The sequence below is a fragment of the Ipomoea triloba genome, chromosome 1, assembly GCF_003576645.1.
Source record: "Ipomoea triloba cultivar NCNSP0323 chromosome 1, ASM357664v1".
In the NCBI taxonomy this organism is placed as follows: domain Eukaryota; kingdom Viridiplantae; phylum Streptophyta; class Magnoliopsida; order Solanales; family Convolvulaceae; genus Ipomoea; species Ipomoea triloba.
The window spans coordinates 36,119,697-36,139,647 of NC_044916.1; the positions used below are offsets into that span (position 1 = coordinate 36,119,697).

The 19,951-nt window shown below is 34.4% G+C and overlaps 2 protein-coding genes across 4 annotated transcripts; both read right to left on the reverse strand.

Annotated features, from left to right (window-relative positions):
- Positions 1 to 4,664: 4,664 nt before the first annotated feature.
- Positions 4,665 to 8,647, reverse strand: LOC116022136 (AP2-like ethylene-responsive transcription factor ANT). Of its 2 annotated transcripts, XM_031262726.1 has the most exons (10): positions 8,507 to 8,635; positions 7,662 to 8,089; positions 6,938 to 7,544; positions 6,751 to 6,833; positions 6,535 to 6,543; positions 6,368 to 6,456; positions 6,192 to 6,265; positions 6,072 to 6,122; positions 5,887 to 5,963; positions 4,665 to 5,412 (listed from the first exon to the last, which is right to left on the reverse strand). In XM_031262726.1, exons 2-10 carry the CDS (start codon positions 7,945 to 7,947, stop codon positions 4,841 to 4,843), a joined length of 1,848 nt encoding a protein of 615 aa, XP_031118586.1. In that variant the 5' UTR covers positions 7,948 to 8,089; positions 8,507 to 8,635; the 3' UTR covers positions 4,665 to 4,840. The 2 variants fall into 2 exon arrangements, with proteins under 2 accessions (XP_031118586.1, XP_031118580.1); XM_031262720.1 differs by having other exon boundaries at positions 7,662 to 8,647.
- Positions 8,648 to 12,904: 4,257 nt separating this feature from the next.
- On the reverse strand, positions 12,905 to 15,700 carry LOC116022680. 2 transcript variants are annotated; one of them, XR_004099258.1, is made up of 5 exons: positions 15,132 to 15,700; positions 14,874 to 15,001; positions 14,648 to 14,760; positions 13,728 to 13,927; positions 12,905 to 13,431 (listed from the first exon to the last, which is right to left on the reverse strand). XR_004099258.1 is itself a non-coding variant. In XM_031263504.1 (4 exons), exons 1-4 carry the CDS (start codon positions 15,488 to 15,490, stop codon positions 13,787 to 13,789), a joined length of 741 nt encoding a protein of 246 aa, XP_031119364.1. In that variant the 5' UTR covers positions 15,491 to 15,700; the 3' UTR covers positions 13,727 to 13,786. The 2 variants fall into 2 exon arrangements, 1 of the variants encoding a protein (XP_031119364.1); XM_031263504.1 differs by lacking the exon at positions 12,905 to 13,431 and having other exon boundaries at positions 13,727 to 13,927.
- Positions 15,701 to 19,951: the final 4,251 nt, after the last annotated feature.

Here is a 19,951-nt window from a genome sequence, read left to right on the forward strand (position 1 = left end):
TTGATCAAAGGTATTAAATCCCTTTTTTTTTTTTTTTTTTTTTTTTTTTTTTTTTTTTGTATCAGTATACAAACACTTTGAGAAACGCTTTCGTACCAAAATTTTGATTTAAAATTTTTTAAATATTGTAAATTTAGTATAACTAGTAAATTTAGTACTCCATATAACTTTTTTTTTTTTTAAATAAAACTTAAAAAAGAATCTCAGACATACTGGGCCTTAAGGCCTGCCATATAAGTTGTGTAAATGGTTTGGACTAATCTTCAACTTTTACCCATTAAGGAGTGATCACTTAGTGGGTCAACGGGCCCAAGTTTAATAACGGCAAACTAGCTGTTTATCCAACACACACACATTCAGCACGTTGGGCCTAAATGATGGGCCAACACTTGTATAGATGAAGGTTTAGTGGTGATTTGAATTAAACTATACTATTTTTGGGTTGAATTGCCTGCGGGCGGATGATCAAAGGAGACAAATGCAATGATGCAATATGGGTAGCTTAGACCATGAGTTTTTTCTTTGACTAGTAGATGCACAAACAATTATTTGAAAATAATTAGTGCTACTTATTGAAAAGAAAACAACAATATATGCATTAGTTTATTAGCAGTAATTAATGTTTTCTGATCTTGGTATAATGTCACCTTTTGTTGTAGTACGGAGTACTATTATCCCATTTCTCATCCATCTGTTGGAACAAAACTATGTATCAAAGGAACAGTTTAAATATCATATAGTTAATTACAATGACAAATTTCAATCTTTTAAAAAGTTTTGAGCTTTATGAAGAAGCCGCAAGTGAGTTAAGGAATCAATGTGGAACAACAAATAAAGACAAAGTCTGTATCACTAAATGCTTTCCTAACACTAGTTAGCTAGAACAACGTAAAACATGCATTAAATGCTAGTTTAATTACTATATATCATATATATACATCCATTATTAATTAGTTGTTTCATGCAAGGGTGGAGACATGTGCCACTCCTTTTCCACTTTACCTTAATCAATATCCAACATTTCATCTCAAGTAGGACGACAAACAAAACTAACATCCTGGAGGACCTTTCAAGTCAACATTCGGTTTATCGTATGTGGATTTCGCATGAGAGAAAAGTAGTAAAGTTACGTTACGTTGCACCAAGTAGAAGTGTAGAACGCTTGCAGTGAAGAAAACAGGACCATATAATATTAACATGCAGAACTATACAAATTAAAGACGACGACAGATCAGAGCAACATACATACATACATACATAATTTTCTTAGCGCCCGTAAGGGCAGCTCAAGTGGTAAGAGAGTTACACCTGCAGCCGAGAGGTCGTGGGTTCGAACCTCAAGCCCTTGAGTTTGTGCCGGTCAGCTATGGGTAACCTAGGCTGATTTACCTCCTTGTGGCTCTTTGCCGGCTAGGGTCACAGGGCGAGGGCTTTACCCACATACTCACATAGTGAGGAGTGGGGTTTACCTCGTTAATAAATAAATAATTTTCTTAGCTCATAGGATCTTGGATTAATTAGTACACAAGCAAAGCAAAGCAGCTGTCGACAACCCATGAAATAATCATTAATTTTGACCAAACATCAATCCTGCCCAATACCGCAGCTGATATGAAAGCCAAGCCAAGCCAAGCTAGCTAGCACGCACGACCTGCAGGCCATCCATTTCAAATCACCATTATTTTCACCTTTTAGTTGCATATATATATATATATATATATATGCATGTATGCAGCGCCGGTAATAAATCACAGGTATCATAATTATTGATATATATATATCCCTATTTGCTTTCCATTATTTTCCACGAATATTGTGCCCTTTTTGACCATTAAACACTATATTGTTCCCTTGTATCCACGAACTTCATCAATCATGCATGTCTAGTGTTCCCTTCATCTTCTTCATATTATATTAATTAGTTAAGGATCCATGTTTTATTTTGCTATTACATGGTTGTTTTCTTGGCATTCAGATGCCCTTTACAATAAATAAATAAATAAAAATAAAACAAAACTTTAATGAGTTTGAAGTTTTCTACTTAGCATATAGTATATATTATATATACTAACTATGTGTTTAGACTTTTTAGAGAAGAAACACACTTTCTAATTTGATACACATCCTTCAATTCTTTCTTCCACAAACAAATTTATCTATGTAAAAAAAAATTAAATAAATAAATAAAATTTGTAGGTATTTGACTTTTTTTTCCCCGATGTTGTTGTTGCTATTCCAACCCGTTTACACCAAATTTTATTATTTCACTAAAATAATTTGTATTTTCATAAATTCAAATTTTATATTAATACTTTAATTATTTTAATATACAATATAATTTATGTTTGGTAAAACGTACATTTTTATTTAATTTATATTTAATATTAGACTATTTTAGTTAGAGTTTGTTTCAGAGCTTATATTTTATTTTAAGTTACAAATAAGTTATAAACTATGTTTGGTAAAACGTAGGGAGCTTAAAATAATATCCTATTTTGAAACGCTACCTTAAGTAGTGTTTCAAAATAAGCTTGTAGCTAGCTACTAGCTTTTAAGATATGTACGCCAAACAATGCCTTAGTCTTGTACTCTTGTTTTGATCGTTTTGATATATACTTTATTTTTAATAATATAAAATTTATGTCTAATTATTTAACAAAATATGTAAATATTACTCTATACAAAAAGGATACAAAAGAAATTAATAAAAAAAGAACAAGGGCAAAACTGAAAAAAAAAATCAAAATTTTTTCGTGCATTAATGAACAGTACGAGCATTGCGCCAAATATGGTGCAATACTGGTCACCCACAATACAAAATTTGCCATATTACCGTGTTCATTAGAGACCAGCCAAGTCAAATTTTTGCCTAAATGTTGATTTGCCATCTTTTTTGGAGATGGTCTAAAGATACTTGATATGTTTATTGATTATTAGGTTTAAAGGACAACTTGCGTTTTTTCTTTTCTTTATATTCAATCAATATAGATAAAGTGACGGGATATATAATATCAAGAGTAGAATTATAACTTTTCTTTATAGATTATCCACAAATATAATGAAATGGTTGGCAACATAAATTAGACTTGTTAAATTTACTTTAGCCATTAAAAAATTATTAGCAATCAAAATCAAATTTAAATCTTTAAAAAGATAAATTATCTTTATTAACCCAAGCAATATAAACTTATAAAGTATATATAAAGCTCTGAATATTGTTATTAAAAAAATAAAAAATAAAAACTGTGCGCAATTATGGCCAGCTAATGAAGTTGTTGATGATAAGGATAGAAGAATAACATCATGATTATTATGAGATCTATAGAATCTCACATTCGTGGTGCCCAATTTCATCATTTTTAGGGCCCCACCTTAATATTAATATAATTAATCTGGACCGTACAAATGTCCATGCAAAATCGCTTCCTTTAATACAATCCAATGACCATATTACTTCTCCTTAGATTATGCATGTGCAGTCAATAATTACTTTTGTGTTCATTCACACTTCTTTGATTTATAGAAAATATTCAGTCGTTACATAAAAGATTCATTTACACTTCTTAGCAATATATGAAGATTGAAATGTTGATTACCCAATAATTTATGACAATTAATAAATATATTGTAATTATAAAGTTAGATTTTTTTAAATGAATTAATAAAATATTTGAGTAAATTTATATGTGAAACCGTCTTACATAAAATGTGTAATATTTATTAGTTAAATTGTATGTAGATTTTATAGGTCTATAAAAATGTATTATATTTTAGTTAAGAATTATTATACGTCTCACACAGGACTTACCCAATTTTTAGTGGGTAATTAATGTTACTTTTAGCATTAAATTTTGACATAAGTGATTTAATTAACTTACAACCACTAATAAATATTAAGAAATAGGTAGATTATAAGAGTTTAGGATTAGCTTGAGTGCTTGACGGAGCTGGAAACTATTTTCAATTCTTCGTCACTATTAGTCTTTTTGACGTGTTTTTCAATAGTATTTGGTTTAAAAAAAAACTAATTTTAGGTGATATATATTTAACTAAAAAAAACTAGCTGAAAGTATTAAAATAATAAAAAATTCAAAGAGAAAAGACTAATAGTGAAAAAATAAAAATAAAAATCGGAAGACTATAAGTAAAAATGTCACAAAAATCAAAGAATCAATTTTTTTTTTTTAAACTATAAAATTTTGGATAGCTGCAATTCTGCAAATAGCATTTTCTGAGTTGAATTTGGTTTATAGTTTATAGTGGTGAATGGCACATCAAGACATGACATTGCTTTTGGGTAGAGAGAGATGACAAAAGATACAGAGCATGGAAACTAGAGGCGTAGATCCAATAGAATTTCATCAGCAGCAACCTAATTTAATGCCAAAGAATCCAACTTTATAAATATCCAAGAAAAAGTTGTAGGCCAAGTAATTATGATCCTAAATCCTTAATGTAGCCCACTAACTTAACGTTGTCACTTTACACTGTAGAATAATCTGCATCTCTCTCACCCTTTTTGAATAATGAGAGGTATAATAATGGCGTAATTCAAGATTAGATAGCAGATGATATCATGATCTGGTCAAAGCATTAAGATTACTTTTTCTGCATTATTGGAATGAAGAAGCATTGATCTGATCGAGCTGGGTTCTGTACTTTAATTTGTAGAAAAGACTAAAAAAAAAATTTTCATTTAATTTCATTGCAGAATCTAAATGGCAGTATACCCCAGAATCCAAAACTAAGTTACAGACAATCTAGGTCGTGATTCGTGATTGTAGTACGTAAATTCCTAGGTTTTCAGTCTTCCACGTGTTAACTGAAAGTATGGGAAGTTTTAAGAGTGATTCCAGGCGGCGAACAGTGGAAGGTGAGCCATGGACAGTGGGATAGGCGACCGAGACGATGAAATGGCGGCGGCGGCGGCGTTAACGTTGTTTGTCGTAGGAATCAAGAATTTGGTTTCCGACGACAAGCCGGTTTTGTCCGGGCTGGCTTCTCTGGAGTTGCTCAGGCTGCTGATTTGGGAAGATGGGTTGGAGATCAAATGGGTCTGAACCGAGGGGATTATTGATGAATCCATCCCTATCAGATTCTGCGCCGCCATTGAGAAGATGGGTTTTTGATGATTTGATCCAAAAGATGCATTCTGTTGTTCTTGTTGCGGCTGATCTGTGCTCTGATACAATGCCATTTTCCAGTCGGAAACAGCCCCAGTACTGTTATTTTCCTGATTATACTCCACGGCGGCCTCTTTGTTTCGCCGGGATAATTCTCCGGCCGCCGGAGAATTGCTCGCCAAGATTTTGTCCACATCATATCTCGAAATGTCAAAGTTTGTGACAGCACTAATGCCACGGAATTTTATTGCAGCAATGTCATAAGCTTCTGCAGCTTCTTCTTGGGTGCCTGTAAAGTACATAAACCATAATCATGTCATAAGCATGTATTAAGCACACTGTAAATAAAATTCTAAGCTGACAGTTGGATTGCACATTTATGTTTATATATTATATGCTCAACAATAAAGTACCTAATCGAAAATACTATTTTTCTTGCCCTTATCCGGGCCCGCAATCTACCAACTGAGTTCCCCGTGAGGGCAAATTTGTCTTTTCATGTGGCTAGGGAGGGAAAAGGGTTTTAAAGTAGTTCCACTAAACTAACATTAGTAATGATGCACTCAAAGTAGCAGCAGTATTATAAGCCTTGCAAAAGCATCATAGCAGCTAAAAAGACAGAAAAGACTGAAGCAAAGTCTTTTATGCTAGCAATCCAGGACAAAGTAGTTGCAGCATTATTGTTCTATCAAGCATGGCATTTGAACTTTGTAGGACAACTAAACTACTGAAAGTCAGAAGAGTAGGGGGAGCGAAAACTCACTGAATGTCCCGAGATAAAGGTCCTTGTTTCCTGCAACTCGGCCTATTCGCGCCTGCCAGCGTCCATGTTGATGGTGCCTGTTAACCACCGAGAATAAAATTGTCATTCGAAGTTAAACTCGACACTTTCATTTCCTAAGAGATGGGACGGTATTAATAAGCATAAGTGAAACGGACGTTAAGGACCTTGTCACTCCTCGATATATTGAAGCACCCCTAGAGAATCCACTACTTTTCCTGCAACATAAGGCAGTGATCAAATTAGCTACTAAAACAACACACTTATAGGGCTTATTCGATCGTTACCTTCTCAGATGGGCAACATATTCCTGGCGTGTCATGTTCTTCATTTCTTCGAGCTCTTTCTGGTAGTTTTCCAGCTGCAAAACGACACGAACCAAATCCAGTCCCCTATCAGTATGTTTTAAAACATATATATGCAGATTAATAAACTTAGACAGTAATGTTGAACTAAACCATACTGGAAAGTTAATGTGGGTTGAAGGCCCCCAATACTTGAGAGCAGCAAGGTCATATGCCCTTGCAGCTTTCTCTTCCATGTCATAACCTCCTGAAATATAGATTAAATATAATTAATCTTTGCCAAATCTTTTAGTATTTAAATTAAATTAATAGAACATGGGCTTACCCAAGTACACTAAAAAGATCAGAGCAGAAACAGTTGATTAGAATAGCATATCCCCAGCAAGAATGCACATGCCAAAAGTTCATATTAAAAGTCAGACCATGAAGATAATGTGGCCAAAAACTGGTGCTGTAAACAAATATATCCAAACAAATATGTAATAGTACTGCAGAGAAAGCTAGCTAATAAGGCCTGTGGTTTTCCCATAGACTGACTGACCTTGCCTCCCTTTCCTAGTCTGCCCTTCCTTCTTGCAACTGTTATCCCAAAGATGGGCCTCATACCTACCTGTCCACCTATGTCTGTTGAAATCATAATATAGGCATCATTAATCAATGCTAATAAGTAATCTTTAACAGCATTAGAAAATGGAAAGTGTAATTTGAAGACAAGATTTTGAATGGACCTTGTTACACCTCTATACTGAGAGGTTCTTTGACCAAAGGTGTCTAAGGATTTTCTGTGGGTGGGTTGTTTTGTTGCCACTTTCCCAGAGGCCCTTTTCTTGCAGTCCATGGCTACACATTCCAAATCAGTGGGAGAAATTTGCCTAGCAGCAGTAACACAGCTGGACTGAGAGCCAGGACTCATGGAAAGACTCAAAGGCTGCAACTCATTACACCCCAGGGCAGTGGTGGCTATCTGTTGTTGCTCAGGAGCTTGCTGTCCAAAGAGTTCAACAGAAGCCCAGTTTTTGAGCTCATTTCCTGGCATTTGAGCTATCTGTGAGCCACAATCAAGCTGGTGGCTTTGCTTAGGCTCTCCCTCCAGTGGTTGCTGGTAAAAACCATGGCATTGCAGGTTAGAGTAGTAAGAATGGTGATTTTGTGGCTCTTGATGAAAGCCCAAAGACCTCTGCCTTGCAGCTTCTTGTTCAACATCCTGGGGGGTATAATATATGCTGTCCAAGCTAAGAATCCCAGCTTCCCTCTCATGGCTACCATACTGACCATCCCCCATTGTTGCACCTCCCAAGAAGTCCTCCAGCTTAGGACTAGAATTTGGCACCATACCTTCCCACATACAAAACAATAACAGTATTAATACCAAGAATTAAACCCCAACAAAATAAGGGTAAAAAAAAAAAGAGTTTTTTTTTTTTTGGAGGGGATAGAAATTAGAAAGCATACTACGAGTCTGGGATCTTGAGAAAGCTTCCATGATGCAAAGAGAGCCATCAGATTTGAGAGGCATAGCAGACAAGGGAGAATGAAAGGCACCGATTTCCCCAACAGAATAACAGAGACCAGAAGAGTGGAGGGGGGAAAGGGAATGATAGAAGCTTGTAGGAGCAGAAGTGGCAGTGTAAGCATCCATTTTCATGGTGGGTGAGAGGGAGAAGCCCAACAACTGACTGTTGTTATTAGCATTATTATTATTACCACCGCAGCTGTTATGATCATTCATGGACTTCATTTTTCCCCCTTCTGAATCTCCCCTTCTTGGCCCTACTTTTTCTTGCGTTCCAAGAAGTAGTGTTTCCTGTGCCTCAAGAAACCTCAATCATTGACAATCATTCCAGCAGGAAAATACATAGAAACTCCATTTTCATCTTCACCTTCAACACAATCATCTAAAATAAGACAAGAAAATAACAAAACCCTTCTCTTCTATCTATGCAAAGACTCTTTTCTCAAAAAAAATAAAAATGCAAAGACTCTCTCTCTCTATAAAAAAGGTCCCTTTGAACTAAACAAAGAGAATGAGTTTCAGGCAGCAATGCTGATGAGTATCATTTCATAGGGATCTGTGTTTTATACATAACGAGAAGTAGTTTTCCAAAGACTAGTGCTTTATGCAAGAACTGTTTATATACTCTCACTAATCACACGCTTAAACCCTAGTTAAACCCAGACTACCATAACCCTCCAAAAACTCAGCTCTGAGATGAGTCACTAATAAAACTGACAAAACCCACTACTTATTGAGCCTCGTCTGCCATGAAAAAGCGGGATTAACTAAATAAAGAAGAAACCTTTTTCTTTTTTTTCTGGGATTTAAATGTTTTCCTCAAGGGGCAGACGAGCTGTACCGTATTACGGAGTAAATAGTAAAAGATTCAAGAAGATCGCTTCAATCTAGTGGGGAAAGAAAGAGCCAATGGGGCGAGAGGCTGGTCAGACTCTGATGATATAATAACCAATACAAGTTTCCTTTTTCCCCGCTCAGTCTCATTACTATATAAAGCCACACTCTTTTTTTACTTTGTCTTTTTTTTTTTTCTTCCCAAAATAACCCATGTTCTCAAATTCGTGGGCTATATTCTGGTCCCATAAATCTATTATCAGGCTATGAAGAGATAATCGCACCAAATTATTACTTATACGCGCAAAAAATACAATTTAAATCAAAATTCAAACTTCTAATATTCATGACAGAAATCAAACCATCTTTTATTGCTAAAAACAAATCTTACATTGAGCTTATCATCCACTAACACAATGTTATGGGGCCTGTAAAGGACCACTTTTACCCAACCATGTATAACACTTTGATAAGCAAAATACTAAAGTAACTGTAATGTCAAAAAAAATGACTTTTATATTCGAACAACATATTAAATAGTTATGAACTAGATCATTTCAACCTAGTAAGAATCAAACCCTACAAATATGACTCTACCCTGGTAGAGAACAATTTCTAGTATTAACCTACCAAAAATTTTATTACCTAAGAGTATATACGGAGTTTTATTTTCCTTCCATTTGATGTCTACTGTTACCAATGGTTTGCAAAAATATACAGTTAAAATACATGAATTTTAGTATATATACAGATATGAGGGAAGGAGAAAGGACATCTGCCCATGCAGTCACTTCATACAGTACGTACAGCTTTCTTTCTCTGTACGTACTGCCACCCTCACCCCACCACCATTCATTCACCCTGCCACCACTCTGCACACTCCCTTTTTTTTTTTTTCCATTTTTAAAAACCCATAATTTTCTTGTGACCTTACGTACAAGGAAAATGACAAGTGTCTCATGAAATAAATTATCTTTTTATGTTTTGATTTTATTTTTTAAAAAATAAAATTATAATTTTAAACTTAATATATAATTAAAACATATAATGTTAATAACAATTTATGAAATGTGATAAAAAAAAAAAAAAGTGAAAATATTGCAGGATTACTCCTCATATAGTCAATCTCCCTTTTTTCAATATCCCACACCCTTTCATGAAAATGGGAACATGGTTTTACAAAGGTGGCTGTAGCCTGTAGGCTATGTACTCCTTGAATTTGGTCTGTAATAAATAACCAAAATTCAATTCACTGTCTCATGCTCTCATCAACTTTTGTACCATGAAAGAATATAGAGAATTTACTTCTTTCTCCTTTCGTTTTGTCCTCGATCTTTAATGCATTCTATATTAATTTGGATTCGGTCCAATTTAGTGTACTCTTACAAGAGTTATCATGCCACGCATTTACTATCGCTAAATATGCTTAGAACGTTTATTTTAATTTATATTCTTATATTACATACACATATCGGCTTATGAAACTACTGCTTATAAATGTGGTCAGATGGACAATTAACATAGTAATTATAAGATTTTCAATTCGAATCTATGTTGGGACATTATAAAGTATGGGCACGGGATTGGTGTATGAAAAGGGAGAATTAGGGAGGGTAGTCAAAACCTGATGCCAGACAAAAGTCAGGGAGTGGGTGGTCATGGGTCTATAATATGCTCCATATATTCCAGGAATGATGAGCAAAGGGCCCTTAGCAAAAGCATCCTTAATTGACAACCTAAACAACAACATTATCAACTAATTAAAGTGTGATTAAGTAGCTAATTAATGGCATAATTAAGCACATTTGGTAACGATGTGAAATTGGTAGGTAATGCCACAGCACAAAATTTCTCCTTTTAGGGTAGTATCGATCTGCAGAATGTTATCTACGTAGCTTAGCTATAAAAAGTGCGATTAAAATGACAATCTTTTTTCTGCATCCTAGGGCTGTAACACAGTCCTAGAGCCTTGTTTTATGTCTTCACAAGAATATTCCTTTACTATAGAATTACCAAGCCAACATGAAAGGATTTTTCTATGTCAAAATATAAAGAAATGACTATTTTTTTCTCCCACAAAAGTATTTCAAACTTAATTTTAAAAAGAAATCATACACTATTATAGGAATTGGTATAACTTATAATTAAGAATCAACAAACCGGTAAAACAGTTATTGTTAGTGAGGGGACATGAGATGGTTATCTCAAGGCATATCATGACCTACAGAATGAGGAAAACGTGTAGCGTCACTTCACTCACACACAACGACTATATAGGTTTTACGGTCAAGAATTGAGGTCAATCTCCCTAAGTCATCAGATCTTTCTTGAAACATAACTTGACTATAACGATTAGTGGTAAAATTGATGTATAGTTTAAGGTTGAGTAGTGGGTAAAGCCGTGACAAATGAACATATACATTCAAAAATTGTGGTAAGCAATTAAACCAATTCCTTAGTACTTAAGAAACTGTAGAACCATAATTACCTTGTCAACCCAACAAATTAAAGGTGATAGAATTTCCAACTTAAAAAATAAATAGATAAGGAAATATAATGGATGAAGTTGTTAATGGTGGTCCAACAATAAAGGATATAATGGAGTATAAACCTAGCTAGCTAGATAGAAAGAAACTAAAGCTAACCCAAATTATAACTTGTTTTGCTTTAAGTATAATAATGGCAAAATTAAAAGAATTGTTGAACATGGGAGAACTGCATTGCATGCAGAAGAAGTGCATGGAGGCGACAATGAGGGCCGGGGAGACATATTTTCCAATGGGAATGATTTGGTTTGAATCCAGAAAGTGAGATTTGGGAGGGAATTGTAAAAGCAAGAATTGAATTGTAAGAAAGAGCAGTGAATGTGAATGTAAATGATGAGAGGCAAGGGATTGTGCGTGTGGAAGTGATTGGTGGTGATTCTTTAAATTTTCTTTGCTTTTTGATTATGTAGTAATGATGAGTGAATCCACCCAACACAAACTGATGAATTCACTGCCATTCAAATTATGGGGTTTTCCCACTCTCTTTGGTTATTGGATCTCATGAATAAAAAAAAAAATCAAAATCTCCACCGAGGCTCAATCTCATGATCATGTCATCTGAGCACAAGGTGTTTGGCTTAATTGTTACTTTAATTAACCACGCATACACTTATTAAAACCTCAAACTAACCCATGTGCTCTTAAGCGTTGATTCAAAAGGGAGACAGTATAGCATGAATACTTGATGTTGAAAACTGAAACCCTGCATAGATTCCAGTGTGGAAGACAAAGCAGAGAAGAATTTGTGGGTTTGAAATATGGGAGTATTATCATTGGCAGCTTGTGTTTCAAAGTTCAAACATTGTACGTAACAAGGAAAAAAAGCTCAGTGCTCACGCCAGCCAGCTGCAGATAAACTGGTAAAACAATAAATGAGCAATGCAATGCACTTGTTCACGTGAGAAGAGAGAGAGAGCAGAAAATCCAAAAGTAAATAAGAGCCTTTATTAACTTCACTACCAAATTGCCCAACACAAACCCAAACCCAGAATTAAAAGTCAGACGTTTGTCTACCTTAACAGCTGATCGATAACGACAACTGATCTCAGACAGTAATGACACCAGCGGATCCAAGAAAACACCAATCCCCTCCATATATGCCTGCTTCCTTCCTTGCTTACACCATTCCTTAATCTTCTCTAAATATTATTTGACTTTCCATCATTAATGCACTATGGAAGGGTTCAATCATATGAAGATACAACTGTTAATCCTGGATACCAGTTAGTCTCCCAATAGACATGGGCAATTCACAAATTTAATCTCTTGCCAGCATATCACGAATAGCTTCAAGAAGATGCAACCTCAATCGAATTGATCTGGCTATTCGACTCCTTGTAAGAGCTGTCTGATCTATCTTTGATTTTGGTCACAAAGCGGACTTCAAACCCAAAGTTGAGCCGCTAATCTTTTATCTAAGCTGAATTGTCTGGTCACAATCAGTGTAGATTTTCTCTCTCACTCTCTCTGCTGAATCAACTCATGCATAGGTCTCTTTCTCAAAACAGATACAATGAACATGTAAACAACACAAATGTAGTCTGGAGCAATACTTTAGATTTTCTGAAAATGTCAATGCTAAAGATTTTGTCTAAAATGGATAAATGACTCTGTTTCCAGTTTCCACATAGATGTTGTAGAAATTTGAGGGCAAGCATGTCTTCTTTTTTTTTTTGAAGATAGGGCAAGCATGTCTCTTCTCCAGAATCTGCTGATATAGGAGAATAAAATCATGGCTGCTTATAGTGGCAAGGTGGATATGCTCTTCACCCAACCATGACAACATAACAAAATTCAACTAATAGGATGCTCAAGAAAGGATTTGTATCATCAGTTAAAGTGTGCCCAAGGAAAATTAAAAATACTCCGTATATATCTATTATTCTGATATATAAGTTTTTGGACACTGAAAATCTGATATATGTGACTAGAAGTTCTCAAGTAATCTAAGGTCATTTTATTGAAGTCTATTGCTGAAGACTTTGATAAGTATAGAGCAAAAAGAGTTATTGTGGGTTGGTGATTGTTACTTCCCACATTTAGCAGGCAAACCGTCTGAGTAATCAGGCACATCGATCTTATACTCATCGCCGGGAGGAATTACGGCTGAAGCATTTGGGAAATTCCACCAGAATGTTGCATAGTGCCGTCATTAGGATGTATTGAAATGCAGACAAGGAGATAGCCATAGCTGATTGAGTACTAAGATAGTGGCAATTTAAGAAATGCCAATATCTCTTGCATCATGAAAATTGCCTTCAAATAGTATGTATAGTAAAGCTCACTTGTGTTGCAACAATTATCATACTCCCACAAGTGATGTCAAAACCTGCAAAGCCAAAGAATGCCAGCCGTTACTTTGTGAATTAAGCAAGCAATAGTTATACGGTATAACAAACTTTATCTTATACGCAGCATCTGATTGATCAGGTGGAAACCAAGATGCATCATACCCATTTGACAAGTTAAAATTTTACTTGGCCTCAGTTTAATTTTTTTTTACTAACAAAACACAATCAGAGAAGCAATGGCAGCATATCAACTAAAGTTCATGAACACAGTGACAAAATAAGAAAGAGAGACCGTCTCAGATTAACCTTCCTGGCTAAATGAGAAAACCCTTACCTCAAAAAGTGCAATGGGTTACAACGCTTAATGGGTTACAACGCTTATTAGCATCATTTTCAACCCCTCCCATCTGGTAAAGAACTCAGCAATAGTGTTCTCCATCCAATAAGTAATACAGCAGTGCTCCTCATGGTAGCTGTGATAATGTTGGCTGACGGTATGTGGCCGTCTGTTGTTGTCCTAATAATTAAGCCCAACTGCCAGAGAAGAAAAACAGAAAATAAGTTATGTTATAACACTTATTTTCAGTTGCAAAAAGGTCCACACGCGCCTTAATTCCCATGGCACTCCAGCATACAATTCCACTTTCTTCAATTCAGAATATAGAGAGTCTAATTCTAGCTTCACTTTTCAGTTTTCTAAATGCCTAAATTCACTTAGTCTATGTCTAGTATTTGTAGGCTTGTAGCTTGTATGTATTAATATATGAGAATTAGAACTTCAACTATGCAAGTGTCCGTTACTCTCCAGTTTGTCTATTTATCTAAGATACTGCATACTAAACAACTCTTGCAACAGAGGCAATGTCAATATAACCTTGCACAACATGTTGGTGAGAAAATTATTTGTAAAAATTGAATTGGCAGAATCAGTAAAATGGTAAAACCACCAATTCCCAGAAATGGTTTGATGAAACAAGCTAAAATGTTTTCCATCTTCAACAAGTGCTCCAGAGTATTCAATTCAATTTCAAAGAGGGCATTGAAGTACACATTTCTAAAGTTACGAGGACCAGTATTATTTTTGGGCATCTAAATCATATTATCAAATGAATTATCAATTTTTCAACTTGCAGGATATGTAATCACCCAAGCTCTCTATAGCAACATAACTGATGAGCAAACAGATTCTAAGAGAAATCAATCAACACTCGTAAAGGTTAACTAGTAAACTGAAAATTATGTAAAGGAACTTACTGGGATACCCAAAGACCAAGTCTTTGTTGCGGCAATAAACCCCTTGAACAGACCATTCATTCCTAGACCATCCTCTGCATATCCCCCAAGAAAATATGCACTAAAAAACCAGCCTATTAACATAAATAAACAACTCAGACATGTCCATTCATTCAAACATGCATTCTTAAGCTTTATAAAGTAAAAGCCTCCAAAGTAAGCAGTATTTAGTTACTACTGCCCATACCAGCAGTAAAAGGGTCAGCTGTTCGCAATGTCTCTGAGTGGAAGACCGGCAATCCCTGAGTGAACCTTCCAATTGCTGAGAACAACAGCAAAGCCACTACATCCCCTCCAGCTAACAATGCCACTTTACTAAACTTGCCAATTTAAATTGAAAAAAAAAAAAATCAAAACTCTATTCACGCAAAATCACATTCAGTAAATAAAATAAAATTAAAAAATCGAATTTTAATCATGACATAAGAAAAATAACAAGAATTACCTCCATTTGCCAATGCGAGAAGAAGAATTGGGGTTCTGGAATTGGATTACACCTTCAGGAGGAACCCTATCTTGGGTGATCAGAGAGATTACATCATCACCGGCGGCATTGAAGTGAGAGCCTATAGTTGAACTGGGCGGTGTGACGGTGGCAGCAGAGGGCCGAGAAGCTCCCGGGTTAGCGGCAGCAAGAGTGGGGAGCTTGGACTGAGTTTGCGGCCTTTGAGTCGGGTTGCAATTACAACGCCCGGGGCGGCGGTTAGAGAAGAGGGGAGGAATTGGGTGAGTGAATTTCAGAGCGCACCGATCAGAAGAGCACAGAGAGGCCCCTCCGCCGCCTCCGCTTGGCAGCAAATTCATTGTTCACTCGTCTTCTTGGCTTCTGATGATGAAGGAGAACGCTCGATAGTCGTGGCCACTGTACAATGGATGATTATATCACTTCTGGGCTTCAATTTCTGAATTGAATTCTACGGCGTAGAGAGCATGGAAGGCTTGTGGACTGTGTCTTCTCTGGAGAACACAACAAACCAACGAGTTTCAGAGATTTTGCTGGAAAACTCAGAACCAAAGAAAATACAAAATTGGACTCCAAAGTCCAAATTAAGACCCCGACCTTTTATTCGGGTATGGGCCATCCATCGATTGCGATTTGCAACGGGTCGGATCCTTAAGGTCCATATACAATACTCCATGGACACCAAATCAATGACTTATTTGTTAATTACTACCATATATTTATTCAAAAAAAAAATCTAATAAATTTTTTTGAGATCTTATTACAATGGGGAGTATTTATCTCTATAACTATAATGCAATTTCGGGACAAATTCACAACTTATAATAAACTTATAAGAGACTTTTGTTACACTTATTCGTGATCACCACCACTTACCTACCTACCTTACCTCATAATCCGTAGTTGTTTCACCATGCATGTATGCCTTCCTTCCCAGCAATGCTCTGATATCCAATACTGACGTTTCTAAGAGTGTGAACTCCACTTTGAACTGTCAGATTTTGCTGCACTCTCCATCCCCATCATAATGGATGTATGTATTCATTCTTGTGTATGAACATAGCTCATAGCTGTGAGTAGAAGTAGTAGAATGGGGTTGGATTTGGCCCATTAAACACCCCAAACAATACACATCATTATCCAACAGCAAACCATAGCCCATTTAACACTTACCTATCTCTAGTACATGGGCCTATTGTCCTCATTTGCTTATTACAACACTAATTCAGTCATTAGATCATGCTCCAAGCTCCATATTGTAACGTATAAAACAGTGAAAATGAAGATACAATACACACACACACACATATATATAGCTCTAACAGTAGGAGACACCTTTAAACTTGTACCATACTTATACTAATCCCCGTTCACACCGGATCGGTCCAATTAAGGAGCAAATTAATAGTCAGATTGATTTTTTCATACTAAAGGGGGTTCGAATTCTCAATCTCTCTTAAGGGACGAAAATGCACGGCCACCCACACAAACTAAGTTGGTTATATATATGTTAATAGTTGATATTGCATTGCAAATTATATTCCGTGATATAATTATTGGGAGTTACTTAACATAGTACATATATATATATAATCAATTATATGGCATTACAGTTATATTAACAATCCACTTGCCAACTACTCCAACTGATGCAATAACATAGCATGCTATGACATTTTATTTGATAGGTTTGGAGGACCATCTTCTACTACTCATTTGTTTATTTACTTTGAGAAGAAAATAATAAGTCATTACATATATTAATTTTAAAAAGAATCACAGAACTCGAGAATTTATCTAATATTAATTAAATATGGTTGAATAGGTTGGTTTAACCAACGACGGTTATGCCAAACCTCGAGATGCCTCGACAACATGCATGCTTAATTAGCTTAATTTAATTCCTTAATTAATCATATAGTGAAGTGAAATAATGGTAAAATGTAAAGTATGAGAATGGAAGGAAGGGAAAACTTTGTAGCAGGCAAGCAACCAGCATTTTAACGTATAATTTTCTCAATATATTTAATATTATTTTTAATGTATTAAAAGTTTATTTATAATATATTACTGTAGATACTGAAAATGTAATAAAGATGATTATTTTTAATTCATCAATGTATAATAGTGAGATATTGGAATAGTAAATGCTGATTTGGAAGAGTGAAAAATAGGAGAGAGAGGGAAATAGGCGTGCCAGACAGCAGCATAAATTATATATACATTTTTTTTATTTTCAGTTTTGTTTTTTTTTTTTATTCATTCCTCCCCATTTTTTTATTTCCTAATCACACTTACAAAAATTTCTCAATAACCGCGAAATATCCCCACTGATAAAGATGCTCTAACATATCATGGAGACATCATGGTGAAAACCTTTGAAGTTTATTTAGAGATCACCATAAAATTATCTTTAAAATAAAAGTAAAAGCTTAAAATCCCCTACATTGATGATCAAATTATTTGAGGTTGGAGACCCTTCAACGAATTCACATAACCAAAATACTCATTGTAACCAAAATATTAAATTTGAATTTGATATATTAATTTTTGTGTGTTTACAATTACAAATTTATTTACAATAAATTATTTAGAATCATGAACATTTAACATATTAGACTTAAAGATATGAATTATGTCGTACATATAATTTGTTGGCAGGCAAGGCTGAGTCAATCCCGAGATCTTGTCACATGACAGGCCTTAGGACCAAAGCAAAGAATTAGGATTTCTTCCACTTTTTTAATTCTGCGGTCGTATGCGTGCGAATATTCGATAATTGCGTCCAATTTTTTGTTATTCATCATTAATCTAATCAACACCCATGTGCCTTAATCTTCGTAAACATACCAACTGGGTTTTTCTATATTAAAATGTAAATATTTGTTAAATATGCTCACGATTGTCATAGTTATTCTAGATTTTTATTAATTAATAATTATATCTTATAATTATTTTTTATACAATAAAAAGTGAATAAAATTACATAAATAAATTTCAACTAAATAATGGTCTTCTTTATGAACACGCATGGTTTGACAAGTCCAATTTATAATTGAAGTTTCCTAATTGATTATAACAAATTGTTCAGTAACCATCCAATCTTATGAATAGTTATAAGTGAGTCACTTTCATAAATCACCCGTCAACCTTTTCAAAAGTAATACTAGTACTAAATTTCCTTGAAATGAGTGATTAAACCACATAATGATAGATTTAAATTATGTTACAATTTGTAAGTTTTATGCTATTCAAAAAGACAACAAACGTTAAATTAAATTGAACATATTTGATACTTGCATGAAATTTTTTCTTTAATTATATTTGTGGTCCAAATAGGGTCTAGGGCTTTGAGCCAGGATTACAAATTCCAACTAGTAGTAATTAATTAATTTAATTTAATAATTAAATTAGTATAACTAACTGGATTTAGCATGTTGGAATTTGATCCAAAAGGGACTTAAAATCTTTTTATGCATCTCATCCTCTGGGCCGTGGGCTTGATTGAATCCAGGTAAGGTTGGTCTAGAAAGCATCGCCCGCTACGTCGCCGTCACGTGCCATGTGGCACGCTACGTCATCATTTCCAATGCACATATATAATTCTTTTCTTTTTTTTTTTAATTTTCGATTTGCATGATGAACGGCTGGATCTTGTTTGGTGAGCCATGCGATTTTTCTCATTATTTGTTTATATTATAAAATAATATTTAATTAAATAATGATCTTTGACCACGATGATGCTTCTTCATCCTCTTCCTTGTACATTTAAAGGTTAAAAAAAAGAAGTAAATATAACAAAGTAACATGAGACACACTTGTTATGTAGCATATTTTTGTAGTAATTTTATTTTTTTTTGGTGAAATTTTATTTATAATTTTAGATTAGCATTCTTCAATATTAATATATCAACTTTAAAATATTTGGTGAATTTTCATCAAACATTATATGAAATTTCTTACCATTTTTAATCATGTTGGAGTGTTTTCTAAGCTAACATAAGCTGAATATACTGTATTTTGGCATGTTTTTCTTGTGATGTTAATTCAAGAAATGTTAGGTTTATTTATAAAAAAAAAACTCTCCAAAAGAATTAAATTCAAAGTCAAACGAAAAAAAAATGAAAAATGACAATTGATAATTATAAGTAGAAATGTCACAAAAAATGAAGGATTAAAAATGAAAAATACCCTAGCATCATGGATTTATATCATGGTGATTGATTTTCATGTTGATAACTTATGAGTTATGATACGAGAAAAATCTGCCACTATGAGGATTCAAATTGGATAAACTCCACAAAGGCTCAAGCGTGATAGATTCGGTCGAGGAATATTGATAAAAATTAAATTTGTAATTTTTTATTTGAGAATCTTACTCAACTCACTCGACTATTCTTTAATAACTAAATATATTATAATTAATTATATTAAGTACTATCAATACCGCAGTGTCAAATACTTGGTAGAACCATATATTGTTGCCTTGGATACTATAAAAACCATATTATAAAAGAAATATTATAAAATAATGTTGTAAGGTTCACGCTGGTTGGGTTAGGTAGAGTCTGAAAACATTGAAAGACAGCCCTAGCTAGTGCCTAACAAGAAGACACCCAACTTGATGCACACCTAAAGTACACCAACCTACAACTAGCTTAAGGGCTGGCATGCAATCACTCTTTTATTACCCTTCAAGAATCAACATTTTTATTCTTCTTGTACTTTTTTTCTTCTTCTTTTTATCTTATTTTATTACCATGTCATATTATCTACGGAGTAAATTTGTATATCTTTATTAT